We start from the raw sequence: 19,484 nt of genomic DNA, 5'->3' as shown, positions 1-19,484 counted from the left end.
CGAACAACATCCATATCACAGTTGATTCAGCACAGGAATATCACAGCTGAATATCACAGAATTTCTGGCAACCCTGCCTGGTTGCACTGCTCCTCGGGCACGCACCACTGCCCGGAGCACCTCCGCTGTCTGCTTCCGGCTTGGCCACAAGAATGAGCTGGGCTCAATAGTGCGTTGAGCTCCCGAACAACGGCCCTGAAGAAAACAAACATTTTTTCTCTTTTTCTCAAAGTTTTCCTTCACTATTTTATAACTCACCCTGTTGGGGCCGTCATTGATAAACCGGTTACTAGAAGCACCAACCTGGTTTGCCGTGTTCATCGTCGGGGCTGGATGTTGTGGATTTATGCATAGAGCTAACCGTTGCCTGGGAGTTAAAGAGAATGGATGTTTATCCGATCCGTTTTTATCCGGATTGTTTTCGCTCACCTCCTGCCGATGCGGGGCGACCCGGTTCTTTATATGTCACGGCTTCGGGGTGCAACGGATTACTCCACCAACAGAAACGGTGAACTGTTTCGCTGTGCTATGTTGTTTTGCTTTTTCTTTGTTTACGTTTTCACATGTGTTTTCGTTTGACAGGTTACACTCTTAATTCTAAACAGTTAATTTTGGCTCGAATTAATACAATTACTGCACGCTCATTACTTAATAATCACAAATACTTAATTATAACGCTACAACCATACGAATTTTGCGCATGATAACAACCTGTAGAGTTTTTTATCCGTGATTCCATACCTACTCGCTAACTTTCAGCTACTCAGTTCAGAGTGGCGGCTACTCAGTTGTCGCCAAAACCGCACCTACTCAGTTCTGACTAAACGGCTTTTACTCAGGCCGATGACATAGGCCGATGACATAGTGAATACGATGCGATGCGATGCGGTGAATGCGATTCAATGCGGTGAACCACATTTGATGAAAATGTATGTGAATCGCTTAAACCTGACATACACGGTAATTTTAAATTATTCAGAGACTGATTTGTTTTGGTTCAGGAGTCGCACCATGTATGAAGATGAAAACAACTGAGTTGAAATCCATCAAAATTTTGAGTTGTTTTTCTTCAGCGGTAGCGAAATTCGTTGACTTAGCGAAGACGCACACTATTTCACTGGGTATGAATGGAAACAACTCAGAGCATCTCGAAAACAAAAGTTAGTGATCGTTTTGAAAACAAAAGTTAGATGAACTGCGACTGGTAAAATTTTAAAATTTGTTGTATGTCTGTATTTATCTAATTACATAGTTCCTTTTTAGATTGGTTTTCTCCAGCTGCGGCGCAACTTTTCGCCACTGGAATCGGTAAAAGGTCCGTCTGAACATCAGATCGCTTCGGACGCTCTCGGTCTGATGTTTTCAACGGAAAATTTATCTGTTGGCCGCAGGGAAATAATATCGGCTGCTCATAGAATAGCATCTAGTGCTGGTTGCTGATCATCAACTACGGCGAAAAGTGCGACAGGTAAGATTGATAAATTAAATAGTTTTGTTTATTTTCAGCGATTCATAATTTTGTTACTCTTCTCCAGGTCTATTCCCGCCGGGTGTGGCAGTTCCTACACGCAGAAAAATATATTTTAAAAATAATAAGATTTCGGCCAAAAATAATAAAAATTTTGGTTGGGAAAATGCACAAATATATTTTTGATAACACTGACAAAAAATATCGATTCGATTTAAACTTATCGTTTGATTGAAACAAAAATACACCTTTTTCAAAAATGAATCGAAATTTCTGTCAAAACAATAAAATAGAATTGAGTTGAGAACTACAAAAATTTTATTTTTGGAAAAACGTATCATTGGGGGGTTCAAAATGATAAAACTTTGTGCTGGAAATATTTTGTTTTTGTTTTAAATTTAAAAATATGTTGGTCTGAAAAATTTTCGGATCTATTAATACAATCTAAAAAAAACATTTATGATATATTTTCTTTATTCGCATATTTCTTTAAACACTAATGGAACATTAAAACAATTACCATTCCGGAATTCCGGCCGGCATTGGAGACTGCTTCCGTTTTTTCTTGATGCAGGATAAAGGGCCCAACTCGCACTTTTAATCACTTTCTGCTTCCGGATGCTGTAGTAGTCGACCATCTCCGACTGCTGCATAACAGTGTTGCATGACTGGAGTAGGCACGATGGCAAGCTTCGTCTTGGCCGGAATGATGCCCTACCGGCCCTTGATGTTCTTTTTTGGGTCCTTACAGTCTTCCGGATGGGTGGCACCTGCACTGTTGTTAGAATCGTTTTGACCCTACTTCCCTGCGCTAGCTCAACAGGGGAAAATGTAATGATCACCGGAGAAACTTTTACAACAATTAGGAAAACTGTGATTATTGAGCGGACTTTACAACCTAACCAAATTTTACAACAAGAAAACGGAAACTTTTAAGAAAATCTAGGGAATGCACATGTATTTAAAAGACTCAACAATTCGGATGAAATTTTAGACCATACATTTATTTAAGCTTGTTTGGCTAATTCAGTTCTGGTTTATTGAACTTTTTGGGTTTTCTAGGGAAAATGCCAATAAGATTCAGGGGTATATTTTGAATTTACCCATGCAAAATATTTTAACAAAAAAAATTACAAAAGAAGGTTTTTCATGTTTGGTACTTGCGCATATATTCTGAGTATCTCGATGGTTGACACTGGTCTCGTTGCGGCCGTTCTCGGTGGTCGACTCGTTGGGGGACTGGCTAGGACGTCGGACGGGATCAATGGCGAAAGCAGGAACAGGGCGATTTCAGGAACCAGGTCGAAATGCTCAGCGAGCAATTCGAGCAACAACTCGGCCTGTGGAGCGTAGGCCTACGTTTCACTACACGGTCCGGGGAGCGTTCTGTGTGCACTATCACCACGCGAGTGTCTCACTCTATCGAGGGGCTTTAGCTTTTCGGTCGGCCCTAGAACACACGGACGGAATTCCCACCAGGCCTCACCACAGCGCTGAGTGCCCCGAAGGGGGTTGTAACGGGTTGGGGCACTTTCACTGGCACGACCTGACGCACTCACGGGACACCGGTGTGTTCACAGAATTGCTGATGATGATTAGCAGCATTGGGGGAATTCAATTGTTCCGAGGTTCACTACACGGAAGCCACCTCGACCGACTAGCTGGGGAAAAACGAAGTGTAGTCTTCCAACTAGCCGTTGATTTTCTTCCGGGTCACTGCCGGAACACTTTTAACGGGGAAAGGGGTCAAAGCCGCCTAATTACGGGTTGAAACGTAAGGGTCACGTTGAGTGTGTGACGTCGCTGTTGCAGCTCAACCACGGACCGGAACTTGCATAAGAAGCCTCGCGTCTTGCGAGCTCCTCCTATTTATACCTTTCACCGAAAGCCATGCCTCTCATTTTAGCCCTGTTCCCATTTCCCGTCTGTGATGTTCTCGTCCCCTTCGATGACAGCAACATGACAGGAACAATACAGGAACTGACATATAGAGGGCGGGTGTCTTATTTTCTAACATCTCTTTTTATGGCGTGCATTCCATAATATATTAAATAAACAAACTAATACCTAACAAATAACTATAAACTAAATGAATAAATAATAAACGCGAAAATGAATAAATATGCAAATGAATAAATAAATAAATAAATAAATAAATAAATAACGGAAAATTAAAATTTAAACAAATAAATAAATAAACAAAAACTAAATCCCTAAGTGACACCAGCCGATTGCTATTAAAACTAGGACAAGACACCACACAAACATGTAGATATCTTATCCTAATTTTAGACATTTACGAACAATAATTTTTATTTACAATATTTACAAAGTTTTCATCCAAACTGGCCCGAAAATCACAATTTTTATTGTAACCATTAAATGAATGGTTACACTGTGTCTAATTTGTTCATTAGAACGAGGCACTGAGGACCCGGGCTTACGTCCATCCTATTCCGGCCTTAAAGCACTGTACGGGCAGCAGTGTTTCTGTGACGGTGACCTCTTGTGACTGTTCTTGTTCGGACGATGCTGAAAACTCATTAATTTTTTTTTCTTTTTTCGACTGATCGTTTTTTAGTTACATGTTCATCGCATAAAACCAATATTGGTTTCAAACTAAACCAAAATTTTAATGCATGTAATAAAAAATGAGTGTGTAAAAATAACAAAATTCTTCGATTATTTATACTCCAAATTTTTGTGAAAGCTGTTCAAAAATCTGCTTTTAAAATACAAAATAAAATAACAAAACGTTTTGTTGAAACTATACCCCATTCTTTTTCTGCGTGTATATGCTAAGGGGACGTCAACGAGTATGAGATTGTAAAATTTGTTCTGTTTTTATGTATTTACAAATTTTGTTCACCTTTAGGTTGGTTTGTACTGGATGCGGTGCAGTATTTCATCACTGAGATCGGTGGAAGTCCCAGCTGAGTAGCAAACTCCTCCTGTCGTCTTCCAGTTTGTTAGGTGAAATTCCACCGGATGCGGCAAAGGTTTTCGCTTATGGGATCGATGGAACCGGCTGATCAGCAGACCGTCAGGACGCCCTCCAGGATCGAGAACACAATCGGAAAATTCGTCGGTTGACAGGAGAAAAACAAACGGTCACTTTCGAACATCAGAAAGTGATGGCTGCCACTCACCATTTTGGACAAAAAAGTGATGGGAAATAAACTCATTTCACACATTTGATTTAATTAAATTTGGTCCGAAATTCCAATTAATTGCTTTAAAAAATATATAATCCCTTTCGAAACCGTGTCAAATTTTTGAAGATTTTGAGTTGTTTTGGCTCAGACCGTTCAGATGCTGCTTAAAAATGCCTGATTGAAAACAACTCAAAATTCGCGAAAACCCCTATTATTCATATCTGAGTTGTGCCGTTCTAATCAAAATTTGAGTTTCCCCAGTTTTGGCGAATTTTGAATTGTTTTCCTTCAAATTTGAGTCAGGGAGAATTAGAGTGTAGGCCGATGACATAGGCCGATGACATAGTGAATACGATGCGATGCGATGCGGTGAATGCGATTCAATGCGGTGAACCACATTTGATGAAAATGTATGTGAATCGCTTAAACCTGACATACTCAACGCGGCGAAGCAGATGTCAATTTGTTCCGCCGCTCGAGTTCGCATAGGCTGCGTCCGTAAATTTTCCGCCAATTCGCATCGCATCGCACTCACTATGTCATCGGCCATAGTGAGTGCGATGCGATGCGAATCGGCGGAAAATTGACATCTGCTTCGCCGCGTTGAGTATGTCAGGTTTAAGCGATTCACATACATTTTCATCAAATGTGGTTCACCGCATTGAATCGCATTCACCGCATCGCATCGCATCGTATTCACTACACTGTAAATTTTTGCCTCGGTTTCCAGCAAAAAAAATTGCTGGAAACGTTCAGCAATCCAAATTTTTGCTGGAAACCAGCAATCGATTTTCTTATTGCTCGATTTTTCAGCATTCGGTTGTGTTCTTGTCATTTTTGCTGGAAAATCAGCAATCGGTTTTCAAATTGCTGGACTTTCCAGCAATCGGTCTAGTTTGCTGGAAAATCAGCAATCGAGTTGTCAAATTGGAGTCTGTTTGTTTTCGTACGCTGAAGCAAGGTAAGACTCTTTTTCACGAATTTTGTTTATGTTAATACTATTTTTTCATTTTCCTCTATATTCTAGCAACCAGACATCAAGTCAAGGGTGAGTTTGTATTGGAAAATGGATTTATCAGATTCATGAAAGGTATTAATCGAATCTCTATTTCAGGTGGCGGATGATTATCACATTGGCACAAAGCTGCCACCCCGGAGGCGGTATTGGTATATTGACAAAACATATGTCTCTGCTAATTCATTTAATTCATAATAAAAAAATGGAAGAAAAATATGTTGTTTATTACTTATCATGTGCACAGCCAGTTTCAATATTTAAATTTGATTTGAAAAATAAATTTGATACCAAATACAGCCGAATGCTTTGATTGAAATAGCTAGTTTCCAGCAATCTGGATTGCTGATTTCCAGCAATTTGAATTGCTGGAAACCAGCATTGATGTTTGCTGATTTTTCCAGCAATCGATATTGCTGGAAATTTTGCTGGAAAGTCAGCGGGACAAAAACCAGCAAAATTTTGCTGGTTTCCAGCAAAAAAAAATTTGCTGTGTATGTCATCGGCCTATGTCATCGGCCTCAGAGCTGACTAACAGCCCTTTTCGCGGCAACTGAGCCATGGTTACCCAGAATGCGCGAAAAATTCTGAAGCGGTTTTTGGTCGCTTTTTCCATGCTAGAATAGTTAAAACCTACACAGCAAATTTTTCTTTGCTGGAAACCAGCAAATTTTTGCTGGTTTTTGTCCCGCTGACTTTCCAGCAAAATTTCCAGCAATTTTAATAGCTGGAAAAAACAGCAAACGTTAATGCTGGTTTCCAGCAATTTAAATTACTGGAAAATCAGCAATCCAGATTGCTGGAAACCAGCTATTTCTTTTAACACAACCAGCTGTATTTAGTATCAAATTTATATTTGAATTCAAAATTAAATTTTGATTACTGGCTGTGTATATAATAAGCAATAAAAACAATTATTTCCTCTCATTTTTCAATAAAGGGATATATTTATTTCCAGAAACACGATATTTTTTTTCAATATTCTATAACACCGGGCTCTGGGCTGGCAGCTTTGTGCCAAAGTGTTGATCATCCGCCACCTGTAAAAATAGTTAAAAAAAATAAAATAATTATATTAATTCAACCAAAACTCACCAGAATCTCACCTTGCTTCAGAGTACGAAACAAAAACAAACTCCAAATTGACAACTCGATTGCTGATTTTCCAGCAAACTAGATCAATTGCTGGAAATTCCAGCAATTCGAAAACCTTGCTGGTTTCCAGCAAAAATTTGGATTGCTGAACGTTTCCAGCATTTTTTTTTGCTGGAAATCGAGGCAAAAATTTACAGTGTATATTATTTTTCAGAAAAATGATGGATTTGTTGATTTGATGAATAACAAAAGTTCAAATGTTGTTCATACACATTTATTTTAAAAAAATTAAATTTTTTTTTTCGTCCGTCTGGTTTTGTTTCCCGGCCGGAACCATTATGCCGTAATAGATTTAGTTATGGCAATTGCATTTGGACCACCTTCGTCACAGAACCCTGTAATAAAAATAATATCTGATTAATAGCTAGAAATTACCTTTAAAATGAATATTCACCATATAAGTTTTCTAGTTTTTGCTGCACGAAAACAACCAAGTACGACCGCCTCGCACAAACTGATCATCATTTACTCAGTTGTCGCCTTCAAGCACTCGAGTTCTCTGAGTGCCAAATTTTCTGACGTCTGAGTAAATTTTCCGCTGATATTTGAGTTCATTATAATGAGTTATTATAATGAGTTTCACCTCGAATAGGTAGAAGTTACCTTTTTGGCTTTTGCGAGCGTTCACCTTTGCTGTCTCGGTAAATTTTACCTTTTTATTATTTTCCGTGTTAAGATCAGCCGTCGGCTGCTTCATACACTCAGAAAAATACTATTATGTATGCCATAAGATTCTCTTATGAAGTGGCGCCATAAGAAAAATCATTGAAATTCATAAGATTGTCTTATGACGCGAATAAATTCTGAAGATGAACGCCTATTGCAATGATAGGTTGTTGCTTTTCATAAGAGGTTCTTATGGAAACAGTTAATCACTTTCTACAAAGATAGTAGATGTAAAGATACCCAGCTCTTTACATTTTTCAAGTAAATTCCAACAGACATTCTTTCTACAAACATCAGCACCACCTACTGACGGAAAAGGTCAACATTTCTTGCAAATTGTGTTTAATGATCGTAGCGTGCAGATCATGATGCACTCTTATATGATTTCAATCAATTTAAAATTATTCAAAATGCACTCTTACGTAATTTGATTAAATTTTGCAGAAACAAATGCTACTGAATCAGTCAAATTGAGCTAACCGCATTCAGATTCATCGATTGTGAAAAAACTTAAACTTAATTGGTTTATATAATAATGAAAACATTAACATTCACAATGTTTTTTATTTGGTTATTTATCTCAACAATGAATAAAAAATTTAGTGTATAAAGAAATTTATAATTTAAGAATATTTAACAATTTATAATTTCAGAATATAGTGAAAAGTTAAATTACAAGCCTGCCTTAGGGTTTAAAACTTTTTAAGATTTTTTTTTTATTCCCTCAATATGATAACATATCCACGGTAAAATCAGGGGAATCGATATTAAAACATCCTAAGAGGTTTTAAACTCTGAGACCAGTTCAAAATTCATTTTTCAACTATTTTTAGTTACTGGCTAGATGAGATTTTTCATTTTGACCTGAGGTACCGCGACCTTTATTTACTCTGTCAAATTTGTACATAGCATTTAGAAACGTTGAACTAAAATTAAGAACTAAATTTAGCTAAATGGACAGCAAAGAAATCAGTTAGAAAAAATCCAATACCCTAAATGCTGTATGATAGAATCATCTGGACCAACTTTTACGACTATGGCATTTTAGTTTACCTGAAGTGTCGTGTTGAATTTTGAAGAATATTATTTTATAATTAATTTTGCAAATTTTGAGTGTTCCTCAAAGTGAAACAATCAGGCCTATTCTATTTTTTTTTTGGAAATTTGGATTTTGTGCAATCTTTTGCAGTCACAAAAAGCGGTTAGCGTGTACAAATATTTTAAAAATACTGATTTTAATAGATACTGATTTGAAATGTAGCACAAATGTCACAATCCACAGATCTAAAGTTTGTAGTCACATTTAGGCGCTGCGCATGAAATAATCCACACCCTCATTTCTGACACTAAAGATTTTTGAGTGCAAAATTAGTTATTGTTAATGGGGCCTTTGATTGCTGTGCTTAAAAACTCTCAATTGAGTACATGTGTCCCACCGTGTGATAAAAACTGCTTCACATGAGTATTCTCTGCTAACAGTGTTCACTGTGTTTTAGTTGCATTTCTGCCGTCATATTTGATGGTGGCGCTTATTTTTTTTGTCTCCCGGTTTTCATAAGAGTTGGGAATCTTTATATAAACTATTTTTGCTTTCTAATAAGAATAATTTTAGATATTTCATGCTGAAAACATTCTCTTTATTGTTTGCCAAATTTGTTTGAAATCAAATCATTTTTGGTCACCATCAGCATAGTGCATCAACAGACGCTTCCATCAAAGTTTTTTTTGCCGCATCCCAATCTTCGACCTTGTTAGATCAGATAGCTGAAAAGTAAACAAAAATTTATTTCAAATTACTAATATGTCGCTCACATCAGAAACAACAAATCGGACTTACCATTCCGGAAATGACAATATCATTTATCTTTGATGTAAAACTAGTAACTATGAACTGGCGATTGCTTCGTTCTGTTAGATGATGAAAAAACTGTTGAAATGAACGAATGTATTCATTACTTTCACACAATGCCGTTTCTTCTATTTTTCATAAGAACATCGTATGAAAATTGAAAGAATTTCATAAGACTCTCATGAAAAATTATTTTACACTCTAAAAAGCGGTTCATAAGATGCATCTTATAAAAATTATAATAAGAATTTGCCTGAGTGTACATGTGGCGCCGTCTGAGTAAAAGGTAGCCGGGCTCTGAGTATTTCAAATTTAGCGAGTAGGTGCAAGGAATATTTAAATAAGGTAGTGTCGAGAGCCATATTGGATTTTTTTGTGACGTCACAAAAACGAATGTATCGAAAATTTATATGCGAATGGCAGAAATTTCAAAGAAAAACATGTTTTAGAACGAAAATAAATTCCAATTTCATTTTGATTGTGTTGTAAGACCTCTATTTCACTATGTTATGAAATTTTCTGGTCCTTTGAAGATTGCATTATGTTTTTTTCTCATTTTAATATTGAACGCGATGTCATCTTGAAGCTAAAACGTTCAAAAACGAAGATAAAATCTACTTTAAAATAGTCTAGCTGGTAGTTATTGAGTGTTCAACTGATTGTCATGATTTTTATACAATCGGTTAACCATATTCAATTCTTATGAAGAACAATTAACATCAATTGATTATTATTAACTCGATTTACTAAAATGCGAATAAATAATTGTGGTTTTATACAAAAGTTTGTTTTTTGATAACTTTTTTGTAACAAGGATCTTAAACTGCACTGACTTGATCATTTTCATAGAAGACTTTGAACTAATTTTAATGTTTTGCAAATTTGAGTAGGGAAAATCTACCATTTTTTCGAACTTCGATGGTCTATTTCTCACAAAAATTACTCGAAAATTCAACTTTTTTCGTACCGATCTTATAGAGCAAGAATCCTTCTACAATAACAGGTATTAAAAGTGGAACATTTCCAACAAATTCTTCAAATTATCAACGAAAAAGGCAAATTTCCTAGTAAATTAACAGATTTTTCGTGATTGTGACGTCGCAGTGTGTACTAATACTAAAGCAGGGCTGCCTCGACACTACCTTCTTTAAATATTCCTTGGAGTAGGTGTGCGTAAGAACGAGCGCAATGTTTACATGCAGCTGTAATTTTGTTCTTCCTTCTGGTTTTCTTCATTCGGTTCTTCACATCCGAATTGCCTTTTTTCGTGTCCGGATTGCACTGGACAGCAGATAGTACGATTTTGCTTGGCTGAGAGGTTCAAAATCGCGGCAATAATCATTTTCCCGTTCATTATTTCAACTCTTTTGCTTTCAGCCAAAAACAGCTGTTTAATGTTTTGACAACAATGTTGAGAGTATTGGTGAACTTCTCGCAAAACTGACTTTCTTCTCAGAGCGACTCCGTCCGTTTTTCGAGCGAACCTAGGTTGCCTCTCGAGCAATAAATGAGCACGATGACAGCAGTTAGAGCGAACCTAGGTTGCCTCTAGTTTGCCTCCAGGTGGAAAAAATACGGTATTAGCACTGACCACACTGACTTGACTCTTAGAACAAAAATTCAACCATTTTCTGTCTAATTTTTTGTTGTCAGCTTTTGCAGGTTCGCAATACCGACGGCAGGTGGCGAACCTGGAAAATTTGACAAAAAATGCCCTGTAGGAAAAATGGTCCTTTTTAGCCCGATTTTATCATAGAAATTGCGTGTTTTATTTTTAAAGTTGGGTGGCATTCCCAAGCAACCAGAATTCCCTTAAAAGGGTTCCATAGAAGCTTAATCAGCTCTCGTTTGTGTCTGAAGAGAATGCTAATCAGCCCAAAATTTAAGTTCTTAAAGCTACTTTCAAGTTCGTTTAGGTGGCTGTAGAGAACGCTATTCAGCTTCTAAGAGAATGTCAAGAAACTTCTACGCGCCGAAAAAAAAATCCGATTGACAGATTGCTCTGACAACCACATGTCAGATTGCTAGGTTGCCGGTCTATCATGGTCTATCTCATTGATTTCAATTATATTGTTTTGATTACAAAAGCTGCTTACACGCCTAGAGAATTGAACCGCTGCTCTCTAGGTTGCAATGAAACTCACCAGCCTCTCGACCAATCCAGCAATAGCTAATTGCCACTGTAATGATTAGTATTTAAACTTAATGTCATTTGAGATGATTGAGTGGGTTGGTCAATAGAAGGTACCTAATTTCGTTCAAAGGACATTCAGTATACAATATGAATCATAACAAAAATTCGCATCATCAAAATTTATTCGAATATCTTATTAAACATTTATAAGAAAAGTTCGAAAAAATCTTGAATTCCATTTGTAAATATCAGTACAGATATAAACAAAACAAATACCATGACAAAAAATTGACAGACATTTTTGACATGGCGCTTAGAATTCCCATATAGGTTCTTTGAAACACCTTTAAGTATCTTAATGGTGCGCCTTAGAATGTTACGCGAACGTTATCGACCTTCTTGAAAAACATTTTTGACATGTCGCTCAGAATTCCCATATAGGTTCTTTAAAACACCTTCAAGTATCTTAATGGTGCGCTTTAGAATGTTACGCGAACGTTATCGACCTTCTTGAAAAATATTTTTGACATGTCGCTTAGATTTCCCATATAGGTTCTTTAAAACACCTTCAAGTATCTTAATGGTGCGTTTTGGAATGTTACGCGAACGTTATCGACCTTCTTGAAAGAAGTTCCATTAAAAGCGCTTAGAAGTTCCGTTATCGATAGTTTAACCTTTCAAAGGGCGATGGAAGTTCCTGAGTAACTTTTACGCGACAAGAGTCACCTGAAGTTCCCGTAATACATTTTTTCAGCCAAATGTGAACTTCGGAGTTCGGAGTTAAGTAAAAACGCGACTTTTGGTTGCTTGGGTTTCCTAACTGGGATAGCATTTCTTCAAATCGATCGATGCGCACTCTGGAATCGACATTGCGTACTGTTGGAAAAATGATTTTTTTTTTGTTTTTTTTTCTGGAAAAATTATCCAGAAAACGAAATCGAGTGTCCACCCGAATAGCCAAGACCGTGGTAATAATATAGCAAAACAATGATTTTCAATTGAACAATAAACTTTATGGTAAAATCTAGATATTTTATCAACCGGTGTAAATCAACATTGGTAATAAATATTTGCTTATTTTACACTTTTTTAATTTTTCGTGTAGTGAAAAATTTTTACGTTCCCATAGGAACGCCATTTTTTGTGAGGCATGCCGTAATTTTAGAAGTCGGATCCATGCGAATTCAAACATATCCGCTATCGAACTGGACGGATTCGGATCGAATGAGGATGGATTTACCCGCGGTTATGCTGGTGAGTAATTTTAATTACATATATGTATTCCCATTACTAGAGGAAAACTAACTGATAGAAATTTCTCTCATTCTAGATGCAGCGGAAAAGGCGAAGTTCTCCACCTTCAGCGTCAGGTAAGGGTAGCATACGATGGGACGTATTGACCAGGTAAACATCGAAGACGAACTCGCATCGAAACTGGTGGTATAGTGCCTTTAGATGACAGGAATATGGCCTTGTCCCAGGGAATGGGATACCTATAGGGCAGAAAAGAGCTGAAGAGCCGCCGGTGCCGCAGTAAATTTTGACTCCGGAAAGTGACGAGTGCTTTGAAAATAATCCCAAAATTATCAATAAAAATAAGGCAAACGAATGAACAAGTTTTTTTTCTTTTAAGAGGCAATACAAATACAAAAAACGAATAATTTTCGAATTCAATTCAATAATTCAAAGCATAAAATTTTACGGTCCCCAGATTTCTGATAGATCATGAATTAACATTGATGTTCATAATCTTTGAAATGATTAAAATTCATGAAAAAACAATGTATTTCACAGTTTGAGTAAAGAAAAATGGAAGCTGTAATAACCATAAATTTTATCGTTTTGAGTTTCCAAATGTATGGGAAAAAGTTGATTTTTTCATTGTTAAGTTGCTTAACAACCCCCTTTTTCCATGGTAAATTAAGCCAAAACCATAAATTTCACTGTCGAATACGATGAGTTTGACAGTATATTCAAGGTTTCATATACCATTATTCGCATAGTGTCAACCATAAAATCCATGGTAGCGTGAAAATGAAATTCATTGTTTTTTCATCATGTTTTTCGATTCGGGCAGTCAGTATGGTCAGTGGTATTAGTTTCAACTTGCTTCATTGAATAACTACCAAATGACAAAAAACAGTTGAAACCTATTGTAACCTACTATTGAACAAAGCTGTTATATTATAAACCAGCTAACTTCGACCGCGGTCGAGACTGCGAGACAGGGGTGTCAGGTGTCCTGATTTTTCAGGATTTGTCCTGATTTTCGAGAGGCCGTCCTGATTTTTCAAAAATGCTTGAATGGTCCTGATTTTTGAAAAATGGCACTTAAAATGTCCTGATTTGTCCTGATTTTTAAAAAAATATCCAAATTATAACTAAATTTATTGTTAAATGATGAGAATATCAAAAAAAATCTGAAATAAAATAGTGTAACCAGTTAAACCAATGATAGTATTTGATTCAAATGATATTTGAATGATGTTTTTCGATATTATCTACAGGTCAGCTAAGATTATTCTCGCTTCAGTTGCATAATTTGAGGCGCCTTCAGCACCTATATTTCGCCTTTAGTTATGCAATCTAAGCAAAACTGTATGTTATTTTCACCAGTTTAGTGGTGTCCTGAAAAATCCTGATTTTTTCTTCGCGGTGTCCTGATTTTTAACAAAACGACCTGGCACCTCTGCTGCGAGAAGATTAATGCCAAGCAGAGGTGCCAGGTCGTTTTGTTAAAAATCAGGACACCGCGAAGAAAAAATCAGGATTTTTCAGGACACCACTAAACTGGTGAAAATAACATACAGTTTTGCTTAGATTGCATAACTAAAGGCGAAATATAGGTGCTGAAGGCGCCTCAAATTATGCAACTGAAGCGAGAATAATCTTAGCTGACCTGTGATAATATCGAAAAACATCATTCAAATATCATTTGAATCAAATACTATCATTGGTTTAACTGGTTACACTATTTTATTTCAGATTTTTTTTGATATTCTCATCATTTAACAATAAATTTAGTTATAATTTGGATATTTTTTTAAAAATCAGGACAAATCAGGACATTTTAAGTGCCATTTTTCAAAAATCAGGATTTTTCAGGACACCACTAAACTGGTGAAAATAACATACAGTTTTGCTTAGATTGCATAACTAAAGGCGAAATATAGGTGCTGAAGGCGCCTCAAATTATGCAACTGAAGCGAGAATAATCTTAGCTGACCTGTGATAATATCGAAAAACATCATTCAAATATCATTTGAATCAAATACTATCATTGGTTTAACTGGTTACACTATTTTATTTCAGATTTTTTTTGATATTCTCATCATTTAACAATAAATTTAGTTATAATTTGGATATTTTTTTAAAAATCAGGACAAATCAGGACATTTTAAGTGCCATTTTTCAAAAATCAGGACCATTCAAGCATTTTTGAAAAATCAGGACGGCCTCTCGAAAATCAGGACAAATCCTGAAAAATCAGGACACCTGACACCCCTGATGCCAAGGTTCTTAGATACACTAGGTTCTCCGACTTTCACAGTAAGTAGGCGAGGAGTGAGCGGGGCTCTCAATGAGTTTGTTTATTTTTTGCTCAGCTTTTCTGTGGTTTGTTGGTGAACAAACTTCATGAGTTCCGTATAGTTGCATAGCCTACATAGAGTTGTTTTTGACATTTCTTACGCACATTTGCTGAGCATGTACAGATGAGACGGGACAATTAACCTCAAAAACTCTCGGTACAAAAAACGTCGTTTTTGAGGTTAATTGTCCCAAAGTTGAAAAGTGTTGGTGAAACAACGTGCATAATATCACGAACACTATCAGCGGCAAATAGGACTATAGCCGAAATGGCTGAATCGGGAATTCGTTATTCGGGAACACCTCCTGAATATATACCCACCTTGATTAATGCTGGGCATATGATCATTGACACTGGGCCCACTCCCCTTTGATTTGTCTGGCAAATATTTACAATCAAAATAAGATTAAAGAAGAAGAATTATTGTTAAATTTTGAATTATTTTGTACACAATTCTGATTAATTTTCAGTATGCTACAATTATTGAGGAAAAAGCACTTGCTTAGCACAGTGGTTCTCCGATCGCTTGTAAACTATAGTCAACATTCTCAGCATGCGAAACAAATTCCGTCCCTACCGGGAGAAACACATTTCGGTTTCCAAACAGTGAAAGAAAGCGAAAAAGAACGAATGGTCCATAAAGTTTTTGAAGAAGTGGCCTCATCCTACGATCTGATGAATGATGCAATGTCGTTCGGAATTCACCGCATTTGGAAGGACATATTTATGGAACGATTGGCACCACTCGGAGGTGGAAATCGCCTGCTAGACATGGCCGGTGGAACTGGTGATATAGCTTTTCGCTATTTGAAGTACCTCGAACGATCGGGTTCGACATACGACGAAAGCAATCACGTCACTGTTTCTGACATCAATCAGAACATGCTCGACGTTGGGAAAGAGCGATTCAAACGGTATTAAATTTGTGATTTAAAATTTGTTCTATTGATACAGTTGGTACAGTTTTTCAAGAAAATGTTAAACCATTTGCAGGCTTAATTTGAAATCAAATCGCACTACGGTTGACTGGGTTTGTGCCAATGCCGAGGAATTACCTTTCGAAAATAACTCCTTCACGGCGTACTCAATTGCTTTTGGAATCCGCAATGTGACGCATATTGACAAAGTAAGCTTAAATTTTGAAAATAAAACACTCATGATGTCATTATTTTATTTCTTTACCAAGGTGCTCTCGGAGGCTTACCGAGTCCTGAAAACTGGGGGACGATTTTTGTGCCTGGAATTCAGTCATGTTCCCAATGACTATTTACGCTGGTAATTTTTGACTGAGTGACTCAAAATATTCTAAAGTGCGCAAACCAGAAAGTACATACCTTCTTTTAGTCAATGTTTTTTATCTCAATTTTTGCACAGGAAGTAATTACACAAAATTATTATTTACTTTCACTATAACTTTATTTTGCAAAGGAACAGGGTTCATTTCGTATTTAAAAACTACATTTTAATAGGCTTAGAATCAACAGTTTCCCTCTTGCTATATTTTTTAATTTTCATAAAAATAATAGAATATGAAATTATTCGTGCTTGCAGCTCTGTTATGCTCTCACCAAAATTAATTTGAGCCACTTCAAATGAAAAACATTACACTTCCAAAAAAAATCATTGTCTGTTTTTTTCTTTTCAGGATCTATGACCAGTACTCATTTCAAGTGATCCCTCCGATGGGTCAAGTTCTAGCTAGTCAATGGCAGCCATATCAATATTTGATAGAAAGTATACGTAAATTCCCCAAGCAGGAAGAATTCAAAGTTCTCATTCAAAGTGCGGGATTCAAATGTGTTGAATATGAAAATCTTACCTTTGGAGTTTGTGCTATTCATTCGGGTTTTAAAATATAAAATTCAAACGATCATGTCTGTATATTCGTACATACGGTCAACCGCAAAATTGATCGTACACATGTGGTTTTCTTAATTTTTGAATTTCAAAGCCTTTAACATTGGTAAAAAATAAAATCGAAATTCATTTATCTTGAAGAAAAAATATTCGTCTTTTAAATTAATTTCAACATAACGAAATTTCTCGGTTTTAATATATTATATTTTTTAATATAAACAACAGCAACACACCAGGCCAAAGGATGCAGAAATCTGAAAGAAATTGAAACTAATGAGTGATGGTTTTTTTTTTCAGGATATAGGTAGTAATTTTTCAAACTTATTGATCTCCCTGATTAGTGGAAACCAATTTATTGATGTATTTATTTATTAATAAACTTACCTTTATCCTTTATCATTGGAAGACGAAATTGGCGATCTGTCCATTTTTTTGTCCGCAGCTTGCCGTTGAAATGCCGGAATGTTGAGTCACATCGTTTTTTCAGACCTGCAAAACAATACCGAAAAAATGAATATTTAACTATTTAGAATGAGGAATATTTGTTTATGTTACAGATATTGAAATACTTACTGCAATTTCTATCACGTCATCGTTTTTGCTTCTCGGATGACTGACGAAATTTAGACAAGATCAAAAACTACCCGTCTTGAAGTTTACTCATGCTTTTTCAAAAACATGTGTTATTGACCCGTCCAAATAACCCATTATTTGACAGATCATATGGACGGGTCAATTCTACAAGTTTTATGTGTTCCGCAAAATGAGTGTGTATATACATACATTGACTACACTAAAAACTGACATGAGACTTATAAAAAAAATCTGTTAAATTTCTGTATACCATGGGTGCACGGATTCACCGCAGTTTCTGCCTAAGGCCGATGACATAGTGAGTGCGAGGCGATGCGAACCGGCGAATTTTATTCAATGCGGCGAACCACATTTGATGAAAATGTATGTGAATCGCTTAAACCTGACATACTCAACGCGGCGAAGCAAAAGTCAATTTGTTCTGCCGCTCGAGTTCGCATTGACCGCGTTCGCCAATTCGCATCGCATCGCTCTCACTATGTCATCGGCCAAAGTATGTGCTCACATGCATTCTTAGATTATTAAGTTCGACAAATCTCCAATGCAGCGTGTACACCATACCCGGAGTGAATGTATTTTTGTTGATGTAGGTATATTTTGGAAGAACGAAGCAATTAGGTGTGTAGTTTACTTACAGATATTCTGGCATCCGTGTATATACCTGGCATACCTGGCAACTGATTAAACATTCTTATTAACAACATTCTTATTAACACATCTTAATGTCGGCCACTTATGGAATTCGAACCCAAAAAAGTTGTCTTGCCGATACCGGGAATCGAACCCAGTGTACGCCTGGCATACCAAAACCAGACTCGCGCCAGCCTATCCGCTAGACCACATCGGCGCTAAAAAAATCCGTTAAATTTCTGGCTAAAAAAACATATACGGCGACATTGCAAACAACTGTCAATCTTAAAATTTAACAAATTTTATAGCCAAAATATGCAAAATTAAAACACACTTTTCATGTCTAGTACGTACTTGAATTCGTGTTATCGAACAGTGCAGTGTTTTTAGTGAATAATTTAAAGAAAGTTTAGTTTATCTATGTCAGATTGTTTGTTTGGGCCAGAACAACAAAAAGTTGAATGTTGGCACTTGCCCCGGTGTACCTTATAACAAATGCAGTCAGATTTTCGAAATTTGAATCTAAATTGGATCCACAAGAATTATTATTTAAATCTTGAAAAAGATGATCAGTTTAATAAGCAAATAGTAAATAATTGTGGCAACGGTACTTACCTTGCTTTCCACTTTGAAGTATCACTGGTACCACCTCTGAGTGGTTTGAGATCTATCAAAACAATCGATCGACATGATGCATAACCCAAAAAAAATCAATTTATGAACACGCCGTTACAATTTAATAAATCAAGCAAATCTTGCTCTCAATCAAATTATCGCCGGACAATGCCTTCGTCTAAATATTTAGTCCTCATTTCTGAACAGAAACAGCGGAAACGGCAGGAACATCACTGCGACTAAATTTCACCACACAATTCAAACCATTCATCATGATGCGCACGCACCAAAACGAAACACGCACTCGGATGACTGCGATTGAAACAATACAGAGCAGACGGATAGAAATCGAACAGAAAAATTTACGGCGTGTTCGTAAATTCATTTTTTCTATCGCAGTTATTTTTTTTTTCGATCCTGGCGTTAGTAAATTCTACACAAACGTATGCAAATACTTCGGAAAGTAATTTTCTTCAAAAATATCGATCTAGCTGATACATTGACCAAAATACCGCTGCGTTAATATCTCGGATCACCAATGCGAAAACTTCGAATTTCAACTGCAGCTATACGAGTTTTTAAAGTATATAGTATATATATATATATATATATATATATATATATATATATATATATATATATATATATATATATATATATATATATATATATATATATATATATATATATATATATATATATATATATATATATATATATATATATATATATATATATATATATATATATATATATA

At 36.2% G+C, this 19,484-nt stretch overlaps 2 protein-coding genes and 1 long non-coding RNA gene across 3 annotated transcripts in view; 2 read left to right on the top strand and 1 right to left on the bottom strand.

Moving 5' to 3' along the window:
- The window catches only part of LOC129743900 (uncharacterized), a 75,378-nt gene that overhangs the window by 4,816 nt on the left and 51,078 nt on the right, over positions 1 to 19,484 (top strand). The gene's annotated exons all lie outside the window — the stretch shown is intronic.
- Positions 14,235 to 19,297, top strand: LOC129743904 (2-methoxy-6-polyprenyl-1,4-benzoquinol methylase, mitochondrial). The gene is made up of 4 exons (XM_055736146.1): positions 14,235 to 15,945; positions 16,025 to 16,157; positions 16,218 to 16,306; positions 16,677 to 19,297. The coding sequence occupies exons 1-4, from the start codon at positions 15,503 to 15,505 to the stop codon at positions 16,888 to 16,890; spliced, it is 879 nt and encodes a 292-aa protein (XP_055592121.1). The 5' UTR covers positions 14,235 to 15,502; the 3' UTR covers positions 16,891 to 19,297.
- LOC129743906 (uncharacterized) lies at positions 16,479 to 17,625 on the bottom strand. The gene is made up of 3 exons (XR_008736726.1): positions 17,462 to 17,625; positions 17,273 to 17,377; positions 16,479 to 17,142 (listed from the first exon to the last, which is right to left on the bottom strand). It is a non-coding gene; the product is annotated as an uncharacterized LOC129743906 (long non-coding RNA).

Source organism: Uranotaenia lowii, chromosome 2, assembly GCF_029784155.1.
Source record: "Uranotaenia lowii strain MFRU-FL chromosome 2, ASM2978415v1, whole genome shotgun sequence".
Taxonomy (NCBI): Eukaryota; Metazoa; Arthropoda; class Insecta; order Diptera; family Culicidae; genus Uranotaenia; species Uranotaenia lowii.
Note: the sequence above shows the minus strand (reverse complement) of the source record. Positions and strands in the feature narration are given on the sequence as shown.